The sequence below is a fragment of the Adiantum capillus-veneris genome, chromosome 13 (genome assembly GCF_014529385.1).
Source record: "Adiantum capillus-veneris isolate H3 chromosome 13, ASM1452938v2, whole genome shotgun sequence".
Taxonomy (NCBI): Eukaryota; Viridiplantae; Streptophyta; class Polypodiopsida; order Polypodiales; family Pteridaceae; genus Adiantum; species Adiantum capillus-veneris.
The window spans coordinates 41,009,900-41,029,373 of NC_140943.1; the positions used below are offsets into that span (position 1 = coordinate 41,009,900).

The following is a 19,474-nucleotide window of genomic DNA, read 5'->3' on the forward strand; positions in this document are numbered from 1 at the left end:
TTCCAGGGCTCCTCGCCTGGAAGAAGTCCTCTGACAACGAACTTCCCAAGAAGGGCTCTGCTCTGCTGTGCTGGATCAATGATCCCAAGCCCTCCCTGAGAACAAGGAAGTGTGATGACCGACCAAGCCACCTTGGCTCGGGCAATCTGAGTGTCGCGACCTGACCAAAGGAAGTTCCTGATCAGCCTCTGTACCTGGCTGATGCAAGAAATCGAGAAGATCCAGCAAGAAGTAATGTACCACATAGTCGCCAACAACACCTGGTTGGCAACTACTACTCTACCAGCCAGCGAAAGTCGGGCTGAGCTCCAATGTAACAGCTTTCTCCTGATGGACAGGAGAAGAGGAGCAATCTGCTGCTCGGGGGACAAATCCAAACCAACCTGACAACCCAAGTACCGAACTGCAATCCTTGGAGGAATCCACCTGAAACCCTCTCCTGGCATCCAATCTGGCACAGGAGCACTACCAACTGAGAAAGCCACTGTCTTTCTCCAGTTGATCAGTGCGCCCGATGCACAGCAGAAGGTCTCCAAAGTCTGCCCACATCTGTGTAAATTGGCCTCCTGGCCCTCTAAGTACAAGGCTGAGTCGTCGGCAAACTCAGCGTCCAGAAGCTCATCTCCTCGTACAGGGAGTGCTAAGCCCCTCAAACCAACCTGCTGTGACACCAAAAATTTGCTCATCGCCTCCGCATAGAACAGAAAGAGAAAGGGGGCAAGAGGACAACCCTGTCTGACCGATCGTGTGAGCATGAAGCGCTCACCTCTACCTCCTGCCAAAAGCACCTGACTGTGAGCCTGTCTGTACAAAGCTGACACCCCTCTGATCCAAGCCTCTGAGAAGCCCATCCTGCGTAGCGTGCCCTCTAGAAAGTCCCAGTCGACTCTGTCGTATGCCTTCTCAAAATCGAGAAGAAGAATCACAAGGTCCTCCCCACGGAGCCGTGCAAGGGCAGAAGCCTCCCAAAAAGTGAAGATGTTGTCAAGGATACTGCGTTCCTTGACAAAACCTGTCTGAGTCCCATGTATAAGGCTCTCCAAAAGTGGCTGAATCCTCAAACTCAGAGCCTTGGCAAGAATTTTGTAGGCTGAGTTGAGAATGGTGATGGGGCGCCACTGTCGAATCTCATCCAAGGAGCCACCCTCCTTTGGAATGAGGTAAATCAGGCCCTCACTCATGCTATCCGAGATCACTCCTGTGTGCAGAATGTACTGAAAGGCACTACAAAGATCTGGGCCAAGCAGGTCCCAGTACTCCAAGAAGAAGCTGGGAGTCAGCCCATCCTCACCTGGACAGCTACCACGAGGGAGGGCCCTAAGAGCCGTGTGCAGCTCCTCAAGCTGAAGAGGTAACTCAAGCCTCTGCCGTATCTCCTTAGTCACAAGACAGGGCATCTGTGCCCAAACCTGCTCCCTGCATGCATCCTGTCTCTCTGACTCGGGCTTAGCCGACAGTAGCTCACGGTAAAAGTCAGTAGCGACTGCACGCATATCCTCAGGCTCACAAACAACTGACCCATCGGGTCTCCTCAACTGATTGACCTTGGCATGCGAGTGCCGAGGTCCCACTGTCTCAAAAAAACCACCTGTCACCCTGTCACCCACCTGAGTCCACTGAGATGCCTGTCGATGAAAGGCAAACTCATGGCGCCTCTCCTCTGTGCAAGCAAGCTCCTGTCGAGCCTGCTGTAACTGCTCCTCCAACCATGGACTGTCTGGATGCTGCTCCTGCATCCTCTGTAGTGAAGCAATGCCTCGTCTGAGACGCTACTCCTCTCTCGCTGCAGCCCGTCGAGCCAGAGACTCCTGGAGAAAGAAGTGGCTAAGCTGAGCTAGGCCTGAGGCCACTCTGTCTGCAGGTGGAGCCTGGCTGTCCATGCCCTCTGTCCATAGAGCCTCGACCCTCTCTCTGAGTGCTGAGTCCAACAAGACCCGCTCTGGGATGCGAAGCATCGTGCTCCCACTCCTCTGCCTATCTGCCACTGTGAGAATCACTGGTGCATGGTCCGAGAAGTATGTCCCTGCCAGGATGCCCACTGATCCCCCCAAGTAACTGAAGCGGTCACTAGTGTAGAAGCGATCTATGCGCGATAGATTCACTCCTCCCACTCTGCGGTCCGATCTAGAGAAGGCAAGACTCTCTGGAGGCGTCACAAAGCCAGAATGCTGCCATGTATCCGAGACCCTCAGCGTCATACAAAACCTCTCGCAAGCTGCTAACTCGACTCCATGCACAGTAGCATGGCTACCTCCGATCCTGTCAGAAGCGTCCTCCAACATGTTGAAGTCCCCTCCTACACACCACTGGTCAACCTGTGGCAAAGACTCAACAATCTGTGACCAAAACTCTGCACGAGCACTCGCCACATTGGGCGCATAGATGTTCAGGAAACCCACAAGGCTACCCTGAACCTGCATAGTAATCCACTGAGCCCTGCCTGGTACAATAATCCCTCTGCCCACAATGGCCTGCTGTAGTGAGTCCGCAATAGTCATACATACCCCACCCTGGATGCCTCCAGGTCCAAAAGCAGCTGACCAAAAGGTATCATAGCGTCCACGCAAAATCTGACCACATCGCCGAATGCGGCTCCCAAACAAATGGTGCTCCTGAAGCATAAGGAGATCAATCTCTCCTCCCACAAGGCAACGCTGAAGCTCCTGACGCAATCGGCCCCGCTGTCGCTGAAACTGGGGCCCACCTTGTCCCTGCACGTTCCACGAGACGATCCTCATGGGGCGCGAGAGAGAACAGATGCTGCCGCAGCAGCAAGACGAGCTATCTTCGAAGCAGGCTTGGATGGGGAGTAATCCGCATCCGAGCGTCCTCTAGATAGGCGAAACTGCAGTGAGTGCCTGGTCCAAGCCCAAGCAGAGCGAGCCGTGCGTAAAGCAACCTCCTCTGTCCAGGAGTCCTCATGAATGAATACATAGCAAGGCAAACACTGCGGATCAGCAAAAAAGTACACCACAATGTGTCTACATCCTGCTAAGTCTGGGGGTGTCACCGCAAACTTGGCCAGTGGCCACAACGTCTGCAGCAAATCTGTAACGCCAAGTTCTCCCATGTGGTGAGAGAACTCGAGAACCTGTGTATGCAACCATCCCACCACTGAGTCGAGGGACCACTCTGTCTGAGTCCTGCCACAGAGGGGGAAGGAGAAACCAACTGCTGAGTCCAAGGCCTCTGTCCCCCTAGCGGCGAGGAACAAAGCGTGGACTCTGAAGCAGGCTGCCTCGTGGTCTGCTGCGGAGTCGCCAAGAAAACGAGTAAACCCGTAATCGAAGAAATCCCAGCAGCGTCGGAGGTCAATGCTCGTCAAACCACGCGGGATAGCTGCAAGAGAAGATGTCTGAATCTGCAGAGGGGGCCGCATGAAGGGCTGACCCTCTCTCGCTAGGCGACTCATGGCAAAGGCGTTGCCAAGAGATCTCCTAGCCGCCGGCGAGGGTCCAGTCTCCTGAGCCGATCGAGGTACTGAAGCAGGAGGAGGGGGAGAACGATTACTTTCTTAATACTAAAGGTTTGACTTCCTTAAACTGCCAAATAAAGAGGCACTCCTAGACCCCATTCTCTTCCTAATGGATTATTTTCTTCAATATACCTTGTTCATGCATTAGTTTGTGCTCCTATTTGCTCGGAAATTGGCTTCGCTCGGTTTTCTTTGCTCATTGATTGGAAATCCTCCAGCAGGGTACTTCCGAAAAACGCGGAGTAAGGCTGACGTGGCACTGCCGTACGGAATCCCGCGTTTTCCAGCGCATTCTACAGAATGCTGACGTGGCAAAAAGCTGACGGAATTCTCAATTTTGCGTGGGAAAAGCAATAGAAATCCTAAGCATTATTTTAGGGCAGCTTTTGGAACTTGCTTTAATTATTAAGCAACGCTTGAGAGTCAAAGTTGATTTATTTCGAGAATGCTTTTAGTGGACAACTTTTGGGGCTCTGCTTTTGGCATCCCTTGTAACTCTTTATAAGTGTTGTTGGGCTTCCACTTCTCAGACCATCTGGAGGCAGAGTCTGAGACAGAGACCCAGCCACTCCGTGTACTTTGTGCAATAGATTAATACAAAAAGAAATACCGAAGGGGCGCCAGTCTTTGGGGCCAATATCTCTAGGCACGGAAGTGCGTGTAAGGTGCAGCAGAATGAATGTTGTATTTTCTCAAGATTAGTGATCTTTATTTCTCAAGGTTCCTTTTAGTTCTTAGGGAAAGAGAGAGCTTTCCATCTTGTAGAGTGCTGTGGTCACGAACAAAGTGAGTGGATATTGTGCGTGCAAGTGAATGAGACTGAGAGAAGGAGAGAGAAGAGATAGGACACCCAAGAGGTTGTAAAACCCTCCTCTTAAGGCCCCACTCTCGTCGGCGAGAGTGGTCTACTTTGATTGCACAAAGGCGTACAATGCGTATGCAATGGACTGATGCAAGTTGGACTATGCCGATGACGACGACGACGACGACTTGATGGCTGAAATCTGTGATCTTCTAATCGCTGAATTCCGGGACTGTTTTGGTGGCTGAAAATGACTTGTTTTGGCTGCGTTTTTATGGCTGAAAATGGGGAATCATCTGCAACCAACTTGGGGGGAATCTGCTACTGTGTCATGGCTGAAAACCTGCGTGGATCTGATGCGGTTTGGGCTGAGAATCAAAAACGCTGGCTGGATATGTCTCTTGCCAAAAACGCTAGGCTTGTCTGCATCTTCAAAGCAAAACGCTGATGTGCCTGATGATGCTCTGCTGAATTCAATGAAGAAAAGGCTGAATCTGCTACTTATGCTAGCGTTAGTAAATGGCTGAAATCGTTGATGATGATCATGAGGAAAAACGCTGATGCTGATGCTTGTGGGTCGCGGGAAAACACCAAGGTGATGGATCTGCTGCTAGAGAAGGAAAACGCTAGGGAGGTCCGGGGGTATGGCGAGGTTGGGAATCCAAAAACGCCAAGTTGCTGAGGTACTGCTGAGAAGTTGCGTGTTGAGCGGGAAGCTCCTATTGCCTCTTCTGCCAGAAAGTGCTAACTTGGGTTTGCTTATATATTAATTTAGCAAAATTGCCCTACCTACTTTTGTTGGAAAGTCACTTAAAAATAATAAGCGAAAAAAGACCAAAAATAGGGAAATAGGCTAAATGAACTGGAAAATTCCCCTAACTGATGCTAATGGATTCCCGATGATCATGCTGTGTGCAACTGGAGGATATGCATCTATGCTAAGTGATTGGGCATGCACGGTCTACGAATAGACTCACAAAAGTGCCAGATCACTGCTAATCTGAACTGATTGAACCCTGCTGTGGTGTAGCTTTGTCCATGGACACATAGGGTTGGGATGTGTCACGTGACATGCCCTCTTTTTCAAAGTGAGGGACTGGAGCCGAACTGTACGGCGTCGAAGGAGATCGCCAGTAGCATCCGGAATCCTGGAAGGGACTCTTCGCCGGCCCACTCTGATGTGTGGATCGTGCGGTACTTGAACTTCATAAAGGTCTGCAACGCTTGCTTCTTTGGGCCGCGCCGAAAGCGACACAAAGTGTTCAGAATCTCCTTTCTTGCTTCAACTTCGTCTAGAGTCCTGCTTCCTCCGTCTTCAAGAATCTCCATGGCTGAAAATGCCTGAACCCATCTCCAACACAAAACCATGAACATACCCATTCCATGTAAAGTGAAGGAAAAAAATCGTGTCTTCTCTAAAGACTGTGTATGCCAAAGTTACCCTGAACGGGAACGGGGAATGGGAACGGGGGCCTCCGGAACGTTTGCGGAACGCCCCCCCCCCCCCCCCCCCCCAAAAAAGGCGGAACGGGAACAGGGCCCGGAACGGTAAGTTTAAAATATGCTTAAATTAGGTTGGATTTGACCTATATGTTAGTAGAGAGCCATACACACCCATTAGTCCAAGTAGAATCCTATTCAGGCATACTCTGCAATGATTCTTCAGTCTTAAGGGCCAAGGCTTACACACGATTGCGCAATACACAATACATGAATTGGGATCATCCTTCACAAAAGAATCTTGAATCTTGATCCTTCACAGAAAGAACATTAACTCAGAGTTGAAGAATAGAATCTAGAGTCCATGCTCTACACAAAAGCTTGGAGGAAAAAGATGATAGATCATAGATTATAAAGATGACTTACAAGGCCAGCCAAGGCGCTACAAAAAGACATGTAGAGGCTAAGAGTGCTAAATAACAACTGTAAGAGTCAAAAGGTGACATGTCAAGACTCAATCACTCATATGGTAGTGCAATACAAAAAGGGGGCAAAGCCGGCGGCCACAAAGGAAACAAATATTAAAAACCAATGAGCAATGAGTCATGACTCATGCCTGAAGTTCACCTCTAGGTAGGGGCAGAAGAGCATCCCCCCTCCCAATTTGTAGTGGAGTCCTGGACGTCGTGAATATTATCCCAATCCTCTTGCATAGGCTCATCCTCATGCGTAGATCCTCGTGCCTCTCCAAGCACCTCTGCCTCTGCCTCCATCTCCCACTGTAGAAAGGGATCTGTCACTTTGGATGCTGACTTGCAAAGCATTCTTAAGTTTGCACTGACAAAAACAAGGTCATTTGCTTTCTCCACTCCAAGTCGGTTCCTCTTTCTAGATGCAATGTGGCTATATACACTCCACAATTGCTCCAAGCAAGAGGAGCTAACCGCTTGGCTGAGAATGCGGACGGCAAGTCGCTGAAGATCGGGACCATCTGAACCATTTTCTTGCCACCACAAGACGGAGGAAATCTTGGTGCGATCAATTTGGGCATCGGCTGTCCCAAATGATCCTCGCATATCCCTGTAAATTGCAAGCTGATCCTTTATCTTGCGTTGCATGTCACGTTCAGGGTGAAGCTTCTTCAAGATGGTGTTCCAATGTGTATTTGCCTCCGAATCATGCTCCTGCCCTGCACCCTGGAACTCTGGGTCCAACACAAAAGCTACACCATGAAGAGGTGAACTATAGGCATCCCACCTGCCACTGCAAAGCTCTTTGATTTCTTCGAGCCTATCTGGGTCCTGCTCATACTCTTCAAGGGCCTCGACCATGCGATCCATTGCTTCATAGACCTTGCCAATGCAAGGTTGCATACCATCCATCACTCTAAGCAAGTGAATCACTGGTTTCACCATTTTGTCAATACTCTTTAGGGACTCCCAGAACTCGGGATCCTCCACCTTCCTTGTACAAATGATCCCTGCGACTGTACTTGCATGGGTAGTCTGAGCAAACTCTGTACTGATGAAGAGCTGCCGCACTGCACTTTGACACTCTACAAAGCGGCTCACCATTAGATAGTTGTAGGCGAAGCGGGTCTCACAATACTTTAGAAGCACTTTGCCCCTCGACCGCTTCAAGAACTCGGCTCAAAGTATGTTGTGGTTGTTGATGAAAGCAACCACCTTGGACGTGGATGCAATGAGAGGCTCTATCCAAGGTAGTTTGCCGAAATCCTTCAAGAGGTTGTTAAGGCAATGTGCCATGCAAAAAGACACCGTGATGTGAGGATAAGTGCCTTCCAAAATAGCTCCGTCTGCCCTGTTTGATGCCTCCCCATCGGTGACCAAACCTATCACAAGGTCCGACCCAATGGTCTCTACGGCGGAGGCCAACTCACCTGCAAAGACATCTGTTGATTTTTCCATCTCCGTGGCGTCATGGGAGTGGGCAAAATACATCTCCCCTTTGGAATAGGCAACAATGCCATGGATGGACCTCCTCCTAGTGTCGCTCCATCCATCCGCAATTAGGGTCACTCCATACTTCGTCCATTGCCTCTTCATGTTGAGGGTTGCCATCTTCACTACGGCTTTCTCTTTATCCAGTAGAGTAGTGCGGAGGGCCTCGGAAGAGGGTGGCACGTAGCGTGCCCCATACTCTCCAATCCTCGTGCACATGGTCTTGAAGTACTCTGACCTAGACATTGCACACAAGAGGTATTAGTATTTACTATTTAATTGAGAATTTACTATTTGATTGTATTGAAAATGATAGTAAGTCTTACCGAGCCTTTATGAAGGGGATGTGATCGTGATAGAAAAAGCGGGCAACACTTGCATCCACATCCTCCTTCCTTTTTGGATCCCAAGTGGTATGTAGGGTGCGTTGTTGAGAGTTGGGGGTGGAGACCGGAGTAGTATTAGGCATTGAAAATGCCGAGCGAAAAGATATCGCCGCCGTCTCCGTCGTTGTCGCATTGCTATCACCACCAACCGATGAAGAAGGTGTAGAAGAGGGAAAAACCAAGTTGTTGGGGTTGATTGCGGAACGCTTAGGCCTTGCCGATTCTTTCTCTCCTTTGTTGGCTTTCATGGCGGCATCCTTGGCTTCAAATTCCTTCAACCGTTGCTCGTTGACGGCCTTGCATATTGCTACTTGTTGTCCCTCAAGCTTAAGGAGATGAGCACGGACTTTGGTTGTACCGGATTGCCGTTTGAAGCCGCATAGTCTGCACCTTCATGCGCGTGCACCACCGGACTTTCCCAACACTCGGGAATGCACTTCATCCCACCATGATGCTTCGTCCTTCTTAGGATCACGTTCACTTGATGCGGAAGCTTGCGCCATAAGTGATGAGACTCGATAGAGGAAGGAATCGAGAGAGAGAGAGAGAGAGAGAGAGAGAGAGAGAGAGAGAGAGAGAGAGAGAGAGAGAGAGAGAGAGAGAGTGATGGAGAGGTAGAGTCTTGATTCTTGAATCTCAAGCTTGAGCCTTGAGGCCCAAGGGAGAGGAGAGAGGTGATGAATGAGAGAGATGGAGAGGTGGAGCTTGAGGGAGAGATGGAGAGGTTGCGTTAAGCTTGAGCCTTGGCCCTTGAGGCCCAAGGGAGGGAGAGACTCGAGAGAGTGCCTTGGGAGAGAGAGAGACTAGAGTGCCTTCAACCTTGCCCAATGCCTTGAGCCTTGGCTTGCTTCATTGCCTTGAGCCTTGGCTTATTATATAGGGAAGATCTCCCCCCAAAACCCATGGCGTTCAAATTTCAAAATACCCAAACGTCTGTTTTTTTCATAGTTACCAGGAAAAGGAAACCGGAACGGGGAACGCGGAACGGCAACTACCATAAAACGCCATTCCCTGTTACGAGTACTCACGTTTGAAACACGGAACGGGGATTCGGAACGGGAACTTAGAATGGGAACGGGGAACGGAGACCTGAAAACGGCCATTCCCTGTTACTATGGTTTTTTTACCAACAGATAGTTTTTTTAAAACTGCCGTTCCGTCAGGCCGTCCGTTCCGTCGGCGTTCTACCCGTTCCGGCTGCCGTTCCGGTGAGCGTTCCGGCAAGCGTTTCGAAAACTGCCCCTTTCCGTTCCGAGTGTCCGACCCCCTTGGGAACGCGTTCCGGGAACGGGAGGGGCCCGTTCCCTGTTACTCTGGTGTATGCAATGTAGATGAACATAGAGACGGAGTGACAACCGGTTCATCAAACACATGCAAACAATGCGATCGAATCTTTTCTGTTTGATCGAAATCAATCAACTGTGGCAAATCACAATGGAAATGCCCATGCTTGGTGCTCATACTATCATGTTCTCTTTCGGAAACTGTGTCATGCCAAGGAAGAGACATGGAATGTGACTTCCTTACATACAAACTTTTCAACTTTTCATGAACAATCCGCATACATTCGTGCTCATCCATGAGAGAAACGTGCTCAACATACAATATGTCATGCCTAGTAAAAGGGATCACATAACGATGTTGACTAAAATACAGGAAACGATCACGAATGAAACACTCGAACAATGCGTGCGTATCAATCATGCGAACACATAATACTTCCTGTGATGGTTCCTTGGACCAAGGCTCGAGAGCCAAGATCGCTTCTTCTTGAATGATCGAACCGTCTTCTGGGGGTTCTTTGGACCTCGACTCGAAAGCCAAGATCGGTTCTGCGTGATTGATCGACTCTACAACGAGGTTAGCTTCGCTAGGAAAAGCATCCACTAACACATCATCCTTGTGAACAATCACATCATCTTCATGCTTGTCTTTTTCATCCAAATCATCATGCAAATCATTAGCATTCAAATCATCATGCTTCTCATAATCATGCAAGTTCTGTGTGTCATGCTGTGGAGAAAAAGAGATCGAGAGAATCTCCTTATCCCGAATCCTATCAACCTTGTCCTGCATAGTAGCAATGAGAGATGGAGAAGGAGCAATGTCCTCTCCATGAATGACAATAGGAGAATCATTGTCGGCATTGAGAGTTAATAGTGTTAGCCGAAAATTTCATGAGAGCATCATTATCACGAAACCATCGAATGCCTAAAATCATATCACATCCTGAGAGAGAAGAAACAACAAATCTTCTAGTGAAGGCAGTCTGTTGAATTGCAAACAACACATCAAGGCACTCCTCTGTGATGAGAGCGTCCATACCAGGACGAAAGCCAGAGACCTCGATAGGAGATCTAGGACTAACTTCGAGGCGGGCTCTCTCAACAAGAGAGGAACTGATCGCATCATGCATACTACCTGGGTCAAACAATATGACAAAACGGTGCCCCGATGTACAACCATAACATTTAATTAGAGAATCATCAATGGGAGGGTCCTGAGAAACTTGGGGCACACTCGTGTTATCATTCATTGTATTGACAGATGTAGTGGGTGTTGTGGGTTCTTTAGATTCATTCGATTCAAGCTTAGGACATGTTCTTTTTATGTGACCCTTAATGTGACAATGAAAACAACGACCTTCCTTAGAATAAGTGCTTTGTTCTTCCGAAGTGATTTATTCTCCTACAATCATAGTAACAGGGGACGCCCTTTTTCGGGCTTCCCGTCCCCACTTTTCCGTCCCCACTTGCCGTCCCGCTCTCTTTTTTACACTAAAAATCCATTTCAGCCCCGTCCCCCGTCCCCCGTTCCCCCGTCCCGGAATGCGTCCCTTGTGACTATGCCTACAATTCCTTGTGCTACCTTTTCATTTGGAGTAAGCTTACGTTTAGCAATTGGAAGAATTCTTTGTAGATATACTGTTGGAAGATTGGTTAGAAGAGTTATCATTCTTACCGTTTTGAGGAGTCTGCGAGGTACTTGTGGAAGTCTTGTTCTCCTTAGGCTTTCCCTTGTTGTGCTTCCTCTCCTGTGTGAGTGCAATCGCTACCTCCTTTTTGAGATCGAATGGATCGAATACCTCGACATCGTACTTGATATACTCGTCCAATCCAAAGAGAAAAGCCTCTTTGCGCTCTTCATCCGACATGTGTAGTTGGGTACCTAGCTACAAAACACGATTAGAAAAAGACATAACCGGCATACCATTTTGCTTGAGAATGTGTCAATCGTCCTTCAATCGTGCGAGGTATTGAGGTGGCATAAACCGCACCTTGAGCTTGTCTTGGAAATCAGCCCAACTAAAAGAGAGGGGCGTGAAATCGTCGGCGGCTGCCTCTAGGTGCGCGGCTAGCTGTGCCTCTTGCCATGCGTGGTACCAATTAATGGCATCACCGGCAAGGTACATAGCTGCCTTCAAAACTTTGCTATTGCTTGTCTTCTTAGTTGTCGCAAGATAAGCATTAAATTGATGCAACCAAGAATGAATAACTGTAGCATCCATCTTACCGTCATACTTACTGAAAATCAACTTTTTTGTAACTGGATGGTTGGAATCCGCATCGTGGCTTCCGCCACTTGACGAACTTCCACGATCTCTGGGTGGTTCGGTCTTCGAGGCTAGGACTTGGGCAATCAATTCTTGAGTGCGTAGCTCTCGTCGAGCTTCATGCTCGGCCTCCAAAGCCAAACTACGACCTTCACGCTCGGTCTCCAAAGCCAATCTATGAGCAGCACGATCGGCCTCCAATGCTGCGTTTCGTGCTGCCGCTTCTTCCTTCCTTAGTTCTTTTCTTTCTTTTCTTGCGTCGCGCTCGCGTTCTAAGGCAAGGCACTTGTCTTCCTTTCTATCCATCATGGCCGTCATCTGAGTCATCATTGCCTCCATAGGGTCTGGTGCACTTGGTGGCGTAGATGGCGAAGGGGGAGGGTTGAAGAAATCATCTCCGGGTGGGGACGAGTCTACGTCGCCTCTCTCATGCTCATCACCTGTATGCGAAGTATCCATTCCGCTTAAGGTGACGAGCATGCACTATGCTCTTGGGGTCTTAAGCTCGCGAGGAACTTGGGTTCTTGTGGGTCTTGAGGTTCTTGAGGTCCTTGATTCGTGAGAATCTTGGATTCTTGAGGTTCTTGAGGGGTTCTTTCGCTTGCAAATCGCGTTGGAGAAGGATCTTCTCTTCACCCAAGTTCTACTCCTTTCGGCGGGCGCACCCCTCGGCAGCCTTGCGCTCACACCAAGGTTGCTTTTTCCCACTCACGTCGATTGGCCGGCCGCTAAGTGCACGGTCCACTCTCAATGAGTGAAATGAGACACAAGGGGAGGCTGGACAAGCCCTTCTTTCTTGGGATTCGTGTCACTCTTCAACAAAAAACGATTAGGAATCGCCACGTCCAAGTAAACTTGGGTTCGTGCGATCGCAACAAGCAAAAAAGAAAACCTTGTGGTTCTTGTGGTTCTTTCCTTGAGTAATGCAGAACACTTCCAAAGCTCTAATACCAATGTAAGGGACAGCGGAATGAATGTTGTATTTTCTCAAGATTAGTGATCTTTATTGCTCAAGGTTCCTTTTAGTTCTTAGGGAAAGAGAGAGCTTTCCGTCTTGTAGAGTGCTGTGGTCATGAACAAAGTGAGTGGATATTGTGCGTGCAAGTGAATGAGACTGAGAGAAGGAGAGAGAAGAGATACGATACCCGAGAGGTTGTAAAACCCTCCTCCGAAGGCCCTACTCTCGTCGGCGAGAGTGGTCTACTTTGATTGCACAAAGGCGTACAATGCGTATGCAATGGATTGATGCAAGTTGGACTATGCCCATGACGATGACGGTGATGACGACGACGACTTGATGGCTGAAATGTGTGATCTTCTAATCGCTGAATTCGGGGACTGTTTTGGTGGCTGAAAATGACTTGTTTTGGCTGCGTTTTTATGGCTGAAAATGGGGAATCATCTGCAACCAACTTGGGGGGAATCTGCTACTGTGTCATGGCTGAAAACCTGCGTGGATCTGATGCGGTTTGGGCTGAGAATCAAAAACGCTGGCTGGATATGTCTCTTGCCAAAAAAGCTAGGCTTCTCTGCATCTTCAAAGCAAAACGCTGATGTGCCTGATGATGCTCTGCTGAATTCAATGAAGAAAACGCTGAATCTGCTGCTTATGCTAGCGTTAGTAAATGGCTGAAATCGTTGATGATGATCATGAGGAAAAACGCTGATGCTGATGCTTGTGGGTCGCGGGAAAACACCAAGGTGATGGATCTGCTGCTAGAGAAGGAAAACGCTAGGGAGGTCCGGGGGTATGGCGAGGTTGGGAGTCCAAAAACGCCAAGTTGCTGAGGTACTGCTGAGAAGTTGCTCCTGCTTCCTCTTCTGCCAGAAAGTGCTAACTTGGGTTTGCTTATATATTAACTTAGCAAAATTGCCCTACCTACTTTTGTTGGAAAGTCACTTAAAAATAATAAGTAAAAAATACCAAAAATAGGGAAATAGGCTAAATGCACTGGAAAATTTCCCTAACTGATGCTAATGGATTCTGATGGGAATTCCGATGATCATGTTGTGTGCAGCCGAAGGATATGCATCTATGCTAAGTGACTGGGCATGCACGGTTTACGGATAGACTCACAAAAGTGCCAGATCACTGCTAATCTAAACTGACTGAACTGACTGAACCCTGCTGTGGTGTAGCTTTGTCCACGGAAACATAGGGTTGGGATGTGTCACGTGACACTGCGTCGGGCCGTGTCGAATCAATTGTGAACTGTGAACAGTTTTGAAGTGAATTCCTGTCGTGTCGCGGTAGAATCTTGACTTGGAGTGTCCAAGTCTCTTACAGTGTCCGCATGAAAGAGGCTTTGTGGGCGGCAGATCCACAAATCCAGCCTTTATGCTTACCTCGGCTGGTTATCGGCGAGGGACTTTGGCTATGCTACCACAGATTGCTTGGCAGGGGGATTCTCAGAGACCTGATGAAGTTTTTTCAGTCATCACTAGTATTACACTATGGAATGTTTGGAAAGCTCGTTGTCTCCACATTCTAACTGCGGCTCCACTGCTCCTTCAGGATACCCTCACTGCCATTTGGCTGGGCATCATTCACACCCTGATTTGGCAGTGGGATTCTTCCTCAGGTACATCTCGAGCAGCTGACGCTCGCCGATTTGCCTTCCTTCGGCGTCGGGCACGATCCCCACTCTTCTTCACACTTACAGGTGGCCAGATTACGTGGCATTATGCCCCTCCTCGGTGGTTTCTCCTCCACTCGTCACACCGACCACCATGAGATTGTTCTAGTCGAGTTGTCACTATAGTGGCTCTCCTCCTTACATTTAGCTTGTACACCCCACGTGATAGGCTATTTTGGCATCCGCCGGGGATTATATTGTACTCAATAATATACAGCCCTGACTTTTTCCAAAAAAAAAAAAAAAAAGAGAGAGAGAGAGATTTGGAGGCTTTGGGTGTGGGAGGGTCGTGCGCTATCTCACCTTTATTGGGACCCAGGAGAGTGGCATTGGCCTCACCCTAACCCCACCGGTGCACATGTATCATTCTTTGAGTACATTGTCAGAATTGGAAGATTCGCATTGATGAGACAGCACACAGAGCAGCCCACTCGTATGCGTTTCTGGTTACATTCAGGTCTCTCCCATGCCTATCTACAGCAGTGTTGGTCAGCCATCTGGGATTTACATGTGGCTCGTCGTATTTCTTTTTTCATGTGGATGATTGCACATGCAGGACTTCCAATTGGGACTTGGCTAGCTTCTATGGGTCATGATCCGTTATGTACTCGCTGTCCTTTGCGACTCCCTGAGTCACCTGCACACTGTCTTTGGTCATGCTCGTCTTCTCATGTAGTGTGGCTAGCAATTTGCTCTTTACTTAGCAGAGCTGGTGTTGAGCATGGATTTCTCGCTTGGGGATCTGTCTCCTGGTTGATGCAGATGCCCGGACCGCATCTTTTCTACGAGGGCTCAGACACAGATCAAGCTCTTATGCTTAACTCGACTGGTTATCGGCGAGGGACTTTGGCTATGTTACCACAGATTGTTTGGCAGGGGGATCCTCAGATGCGTGATGAAATCTTCTAAGTTATCACTAGCATTGCACTATGGAATGTTTGGAGAGCTCGTTGTCTTCATATTCTCAATGCAGCTCCACAGCTCCTTCCGGATAGTCTCACTGCCATTTGGCTGGACATCATTCACACCCTCATTTGGCAGTGGGATTCTTCCTCAGGTACATCTAGAGCAGCCGAGGCTCGTCGATTTGACTTCCTTCGGCGTTGGGCTCGATCTCCACTCTTCTTCACACTTATAGGTGGACAGATTACATGGCATTATGCACCTCCTCAGTGATTTCTCCTCCACTCATCATATAGACCACCATGAGATTGTTCTAATAGAGTTGTCACTATAGTGGCTATCACCCTTACATTCAGCTTGTACACCCCACGTGATAGGATTTTTTGGCATCCGTTGGGGATTATTTTGTACTCAGTAATATACAGCCCTGTTTTTTCCACACAAAAAGAGAGAGAGAGAGAGAGAGAGAGAGAGAGAGAGAGAGAGAGAGAGAGAGGCCAAAATGACCTATGAGATCAATCCGTTACAAACTTGTGAATCTGGTACCGTGTTTGAGTACAAAATAAGAGATACTAAAATGAATCTAGAAGTGCTACTAGCTGGAACTGTGGGGTATGTGTGATCATTGATACAATGGGTGATGAATCCATCCTCATCTGTACTCTGGATGTCGAGATAGTATGGCTCGAATCCTCTGTTGTCGTCTTCGTCGATGCTAAGAAGCTCCTTTCCTTTGTCGTGGGCATCTCGATCTTCGTAGCTCCAATGCTCGGTCAATGAGAGTATTGTGGGTGTAAGTATGAGCTGAACTTTGCAGTGGTGGGTGCTCCTATATCTATCCAATGTTTAACGTGAAGAAATCAATAATCTGTCTCTGGGATTGTCTCTCTCCAGATCTTCTCAGTAAACTATCTTTGTGTATGTGTAACTCAAGTAGATACAGGAATGAGGCCAACACATCTCTGTTCCTGATAGCTCATGACTCTTGAGAAGGGTCCGAAGCCTTCTTTGAATAGACAGTGGAAGCAACCCCATATCTTGTAATACACTATGCATTGACATATATAATGTGTCTTTGTCTCTGGCTCTGTATGGCAAAGGCGGCATATCCTGCTAGCTGTTGGTATCCCTCTGAATCTACTAGTCTCAATCTCAAGCTGGTGTGAAGATGTCCGTATCAAACCAATGGCACACCGTAACCCATGAGATAGATGTGTGTCCATATAGCTGGGTCGAATCACAAACCCATCCCCTGTGAGTTGGAGAAGATGCTTTCTATAGAAAGCCATCTTTGTGCCCAACTCCTATGTCATGTCCTCGTGGTGTCCAACTGGGTCAGGTCCTGGCGAATGAGTCCAGTAATCTCCACCCGTGTAAGAGACAACGATGATGCATCATGGAAGGGAGGCAAGCTGTCCATGCCGAAGCCATGTATGTGGAACCATGATGACATCTGTGCATACCAGCATGATGTGTCCCCCTATAAAGCTAATTATATGGAGGACTCAAGGGCCAATCTGGCATATATGTCTCTGATAGTGTCCCATAAGCCGTACATAAAGGAGACTGATCTGGTAAGCTCCTCGATCTCCATAGGGGGGGCCGCTAACTTCGCTCTAATGATCTCGGGTGGCACTGAGGCCTTGGCTCTAATCAACCGAGAGATCATAGATACCCAGGGCCTCTCCATACCTCTCCACCCATCCTGACCCACAGAGGGTCCCCAAACGTGAGCCCCATAGAGATAGCTGAAGCTACCAAGGTATCAGAGAGCCAGAGCTTTGTTCGGGGTTCTTGGAAGTGAACTTGGGAACACATCCTCTCCAATCCTCCCAAGGCCGCATACGCTCTGATCAGTCTAGTCTCTGCTGCTGCTCCCTTCAAAGAAAACTTTGGCCTAGTGAAGACTACCCCAAGATAAGTGTATGCATCTGTGTACTCCACAGTCTCTTGACCATAAGTGAATGTAGATGTTGATCTCTTGATCCACTGTGGTGTGGTGTTAAACACCATAACCAGAGATCAACACAGTATCATCAGCATATAACAACAATGGAATCCATGTCCCTGCTAGCTGGCACCTTTGCCACCCTCTCTGTCAATGTAATGAGAAACCTCATCTATGTACATACCATATATATATATATATATAGATAGATAGATAGATATAAAGAGAGAGAGAGGGGGGGGGGGGGGGGGGGGGGGGGGGGGGGGGAGAGAGAGAGAGAGAGAAAGAGAGAGAGAGAGATTTCTAATTGGCATAATTGGCCTTCCTAAAGCTTTATGCTTTCAAGCAGGTGTTGTGGTCGTAGTACATGAGGTGTATTCAGAATGAAGATATCTTTGAAGGTCAGTCTTGTTGTTAATAAACAATGAACATGAATGGTGTTACTTTTTGAGTTGCCCCTCTCTAAGATGGTGCTAAGTATCTAGACCATAGAGAGAGATGTTGCATTGGGCACACGACTAGTTATTTTTAGGCATTGTTATGATTGAGGAGTTAACTTTTTCTTTGACACACAGTCATGACATTTTACCGTTTGATCTCAAAGAGCACCCCCCCCCCCCCCCCCCCCCGGCACAAGAAACAAGGCTATATTTAGTTTTCTTGAAAGCCCCTCAGATGTCCAGAGGGGGCTGATTCTAAGAGGCAATTACAAACATAGCACAAAGCAAACCCTTAGGCGGAAACCTGTGAAAGATGATACAACTGTGCGACAAGGTCATCTCCTGGGTCTTAACTTTCCCCGGCTAGATCTTGTGAGTGAGGGCTTCTTGTGGATGTGCTAGGCCTTGTGAGGCTTTTCGAGATTCTAGGCTTGTTGGGGAAGTTTCCAACTTTTGTCCGGCTGGCCACTTGTTGGCCTTTTTGTTGGACGCGGGTTCAGGCAGTTTTCTTGTTCCCCTAAATGGGGGGGGGGGCTCCCATTCTGGCACAGTGTGTAGCCTTCTACTCTTGAGTTTGCAGAGTTGTGACACTCTTTGTCTCCATCTTCTCTCTCTAGCCTTTTTTTGTGTGTGTGAGTGTGTCTTTCTCTCTCTCTCTCTTCCCCCCCACACCCACGTGTTCCCTTGTCACCACACCTTCCGTTGTGTCACAAAGTGATGACGTGGCATGTCCATCTGGACAAACCGAGGGAAACTGACAAGAAATTACAAGTGTTCCAACCTATGGGATCCCGTCGATGGGGTCCAAGAGACATTGGAAAATTAAAGGCCCAACGAACTACTAACTCGGCAATGTTGTACGGATTCTCGAAATTTCGGAACCATGTTGACGTGGCACAACGTATGGAATCCCGTGATTTGCGCTTGCAACGCTGGCAGCTTTTGGGAGAAGTGCTTTTAGAACCTAAAGAAGTCGTTTATAAGAATTGTCAGGGCCTCTCTCCCTCAGATTGGCTTGGAAGCACTAAGCAAAGAGAGGACCCTCAGACATTGTACTTTGCCAAGATTTAATATAAAAAGAAATATCGAAAGAGGTGCCAAACTTTGGGGCCAATTCTTCTTGGCACGGAACCACGCCGGGCTGTATCGTCTCTCTCAGTTGTGATTAAAATTATCAAGTGGTTTTCAGTTTCTCTCACGTGTGTCGTGCCATATTTTCGACTTGGGGTGTCTAAGTCTGTTACAGTGGTATTAGAGCTCAGAAAGATTGGAGGAGCCAATCCCTTTTGCATCACACACAAGTTTCTGTGAAAGAACCTTCGTGCCCAGACCCCGGACTTATTAGCCACTCCCACCCTTCGTCCATCGTGCATCGGGCGTGCTCCCGTCTTCATCGCTTTGTCTTCAAGGCGCATAAGCCATAAAGAACCCATATTACACATTGGTTTTTGCAAATAACACCTCTTGGTGGGCAGGCAAAGAAAAGTTGAAATCTGGCACGGAAATTGGAGAAATGAATGAAGAATTGGGCAAATTTTTCGCAAGGGAAATTTGACAGAGTGGAGTACAAATGTTAACTGTAGGTTGACATGTGTGTGAAAATTGATGAAGTACTTCAGAGACCCGAGATTCGAGAAACACCTGAAGATTTACCCGATGGATGAGATTCGCTCGAGATGACGTGAGGCCATTGATTCTCCTCTCAAGTCGGGAAGAAAGCTGAAAGGACAAACGAGTGTAGAAAAGCGAAAGCTATACTCGCAGAAAGAGTTAGACAAAACTCTTGAAAAGAAGATAAACCAGATACCGAAAGGCTGAAAGCACTCTTAGAAGAAAAGGAAATTGGTGGGTTTCCCTAGTTATTTGGGCCGGAAGTCGAGTTTCGAGGTGGCAAGTAGACCCAAGAAGCGTGCTCGTCTCAAGGATGACT

General features: G+C 48.1%; 1 protein-coding gene across 6 annotated transcripts in view; it reads left to right on the forward strand.

Annotated features, from left to right (window-relative positions):
* Positions 1-19,474, forward strand: part of LOC147443858 (SEC-C motif protein) — a 137,479-nt gene that overhangs the window by 93,850 nt on the left and 24,155 nt on the right. For 3 of the 6 annotated variants that reach the window (XR_015189988.1, XM_086526671.1, XM_086526674.1), the window contains one exon: positions 17,436-17,505. The exons of 2 other annotated variants lie outside the window; for them this stretch is intronic. Coding sequence is in view for 3 of the 4 variants with exons in the window: in XM_086526671.1 (XP_086382797.1) it covers positions 17,436-17,475 (40 nt within the window). In the remaining variant the exon portion in view is untranslated. The remainder of the gene's footprint in view (positions 1-17,435; positions 17,506-19,474) is intronic. One more of the 6 variants, XM_086526672.1, reaches the window with a different exon arrangement.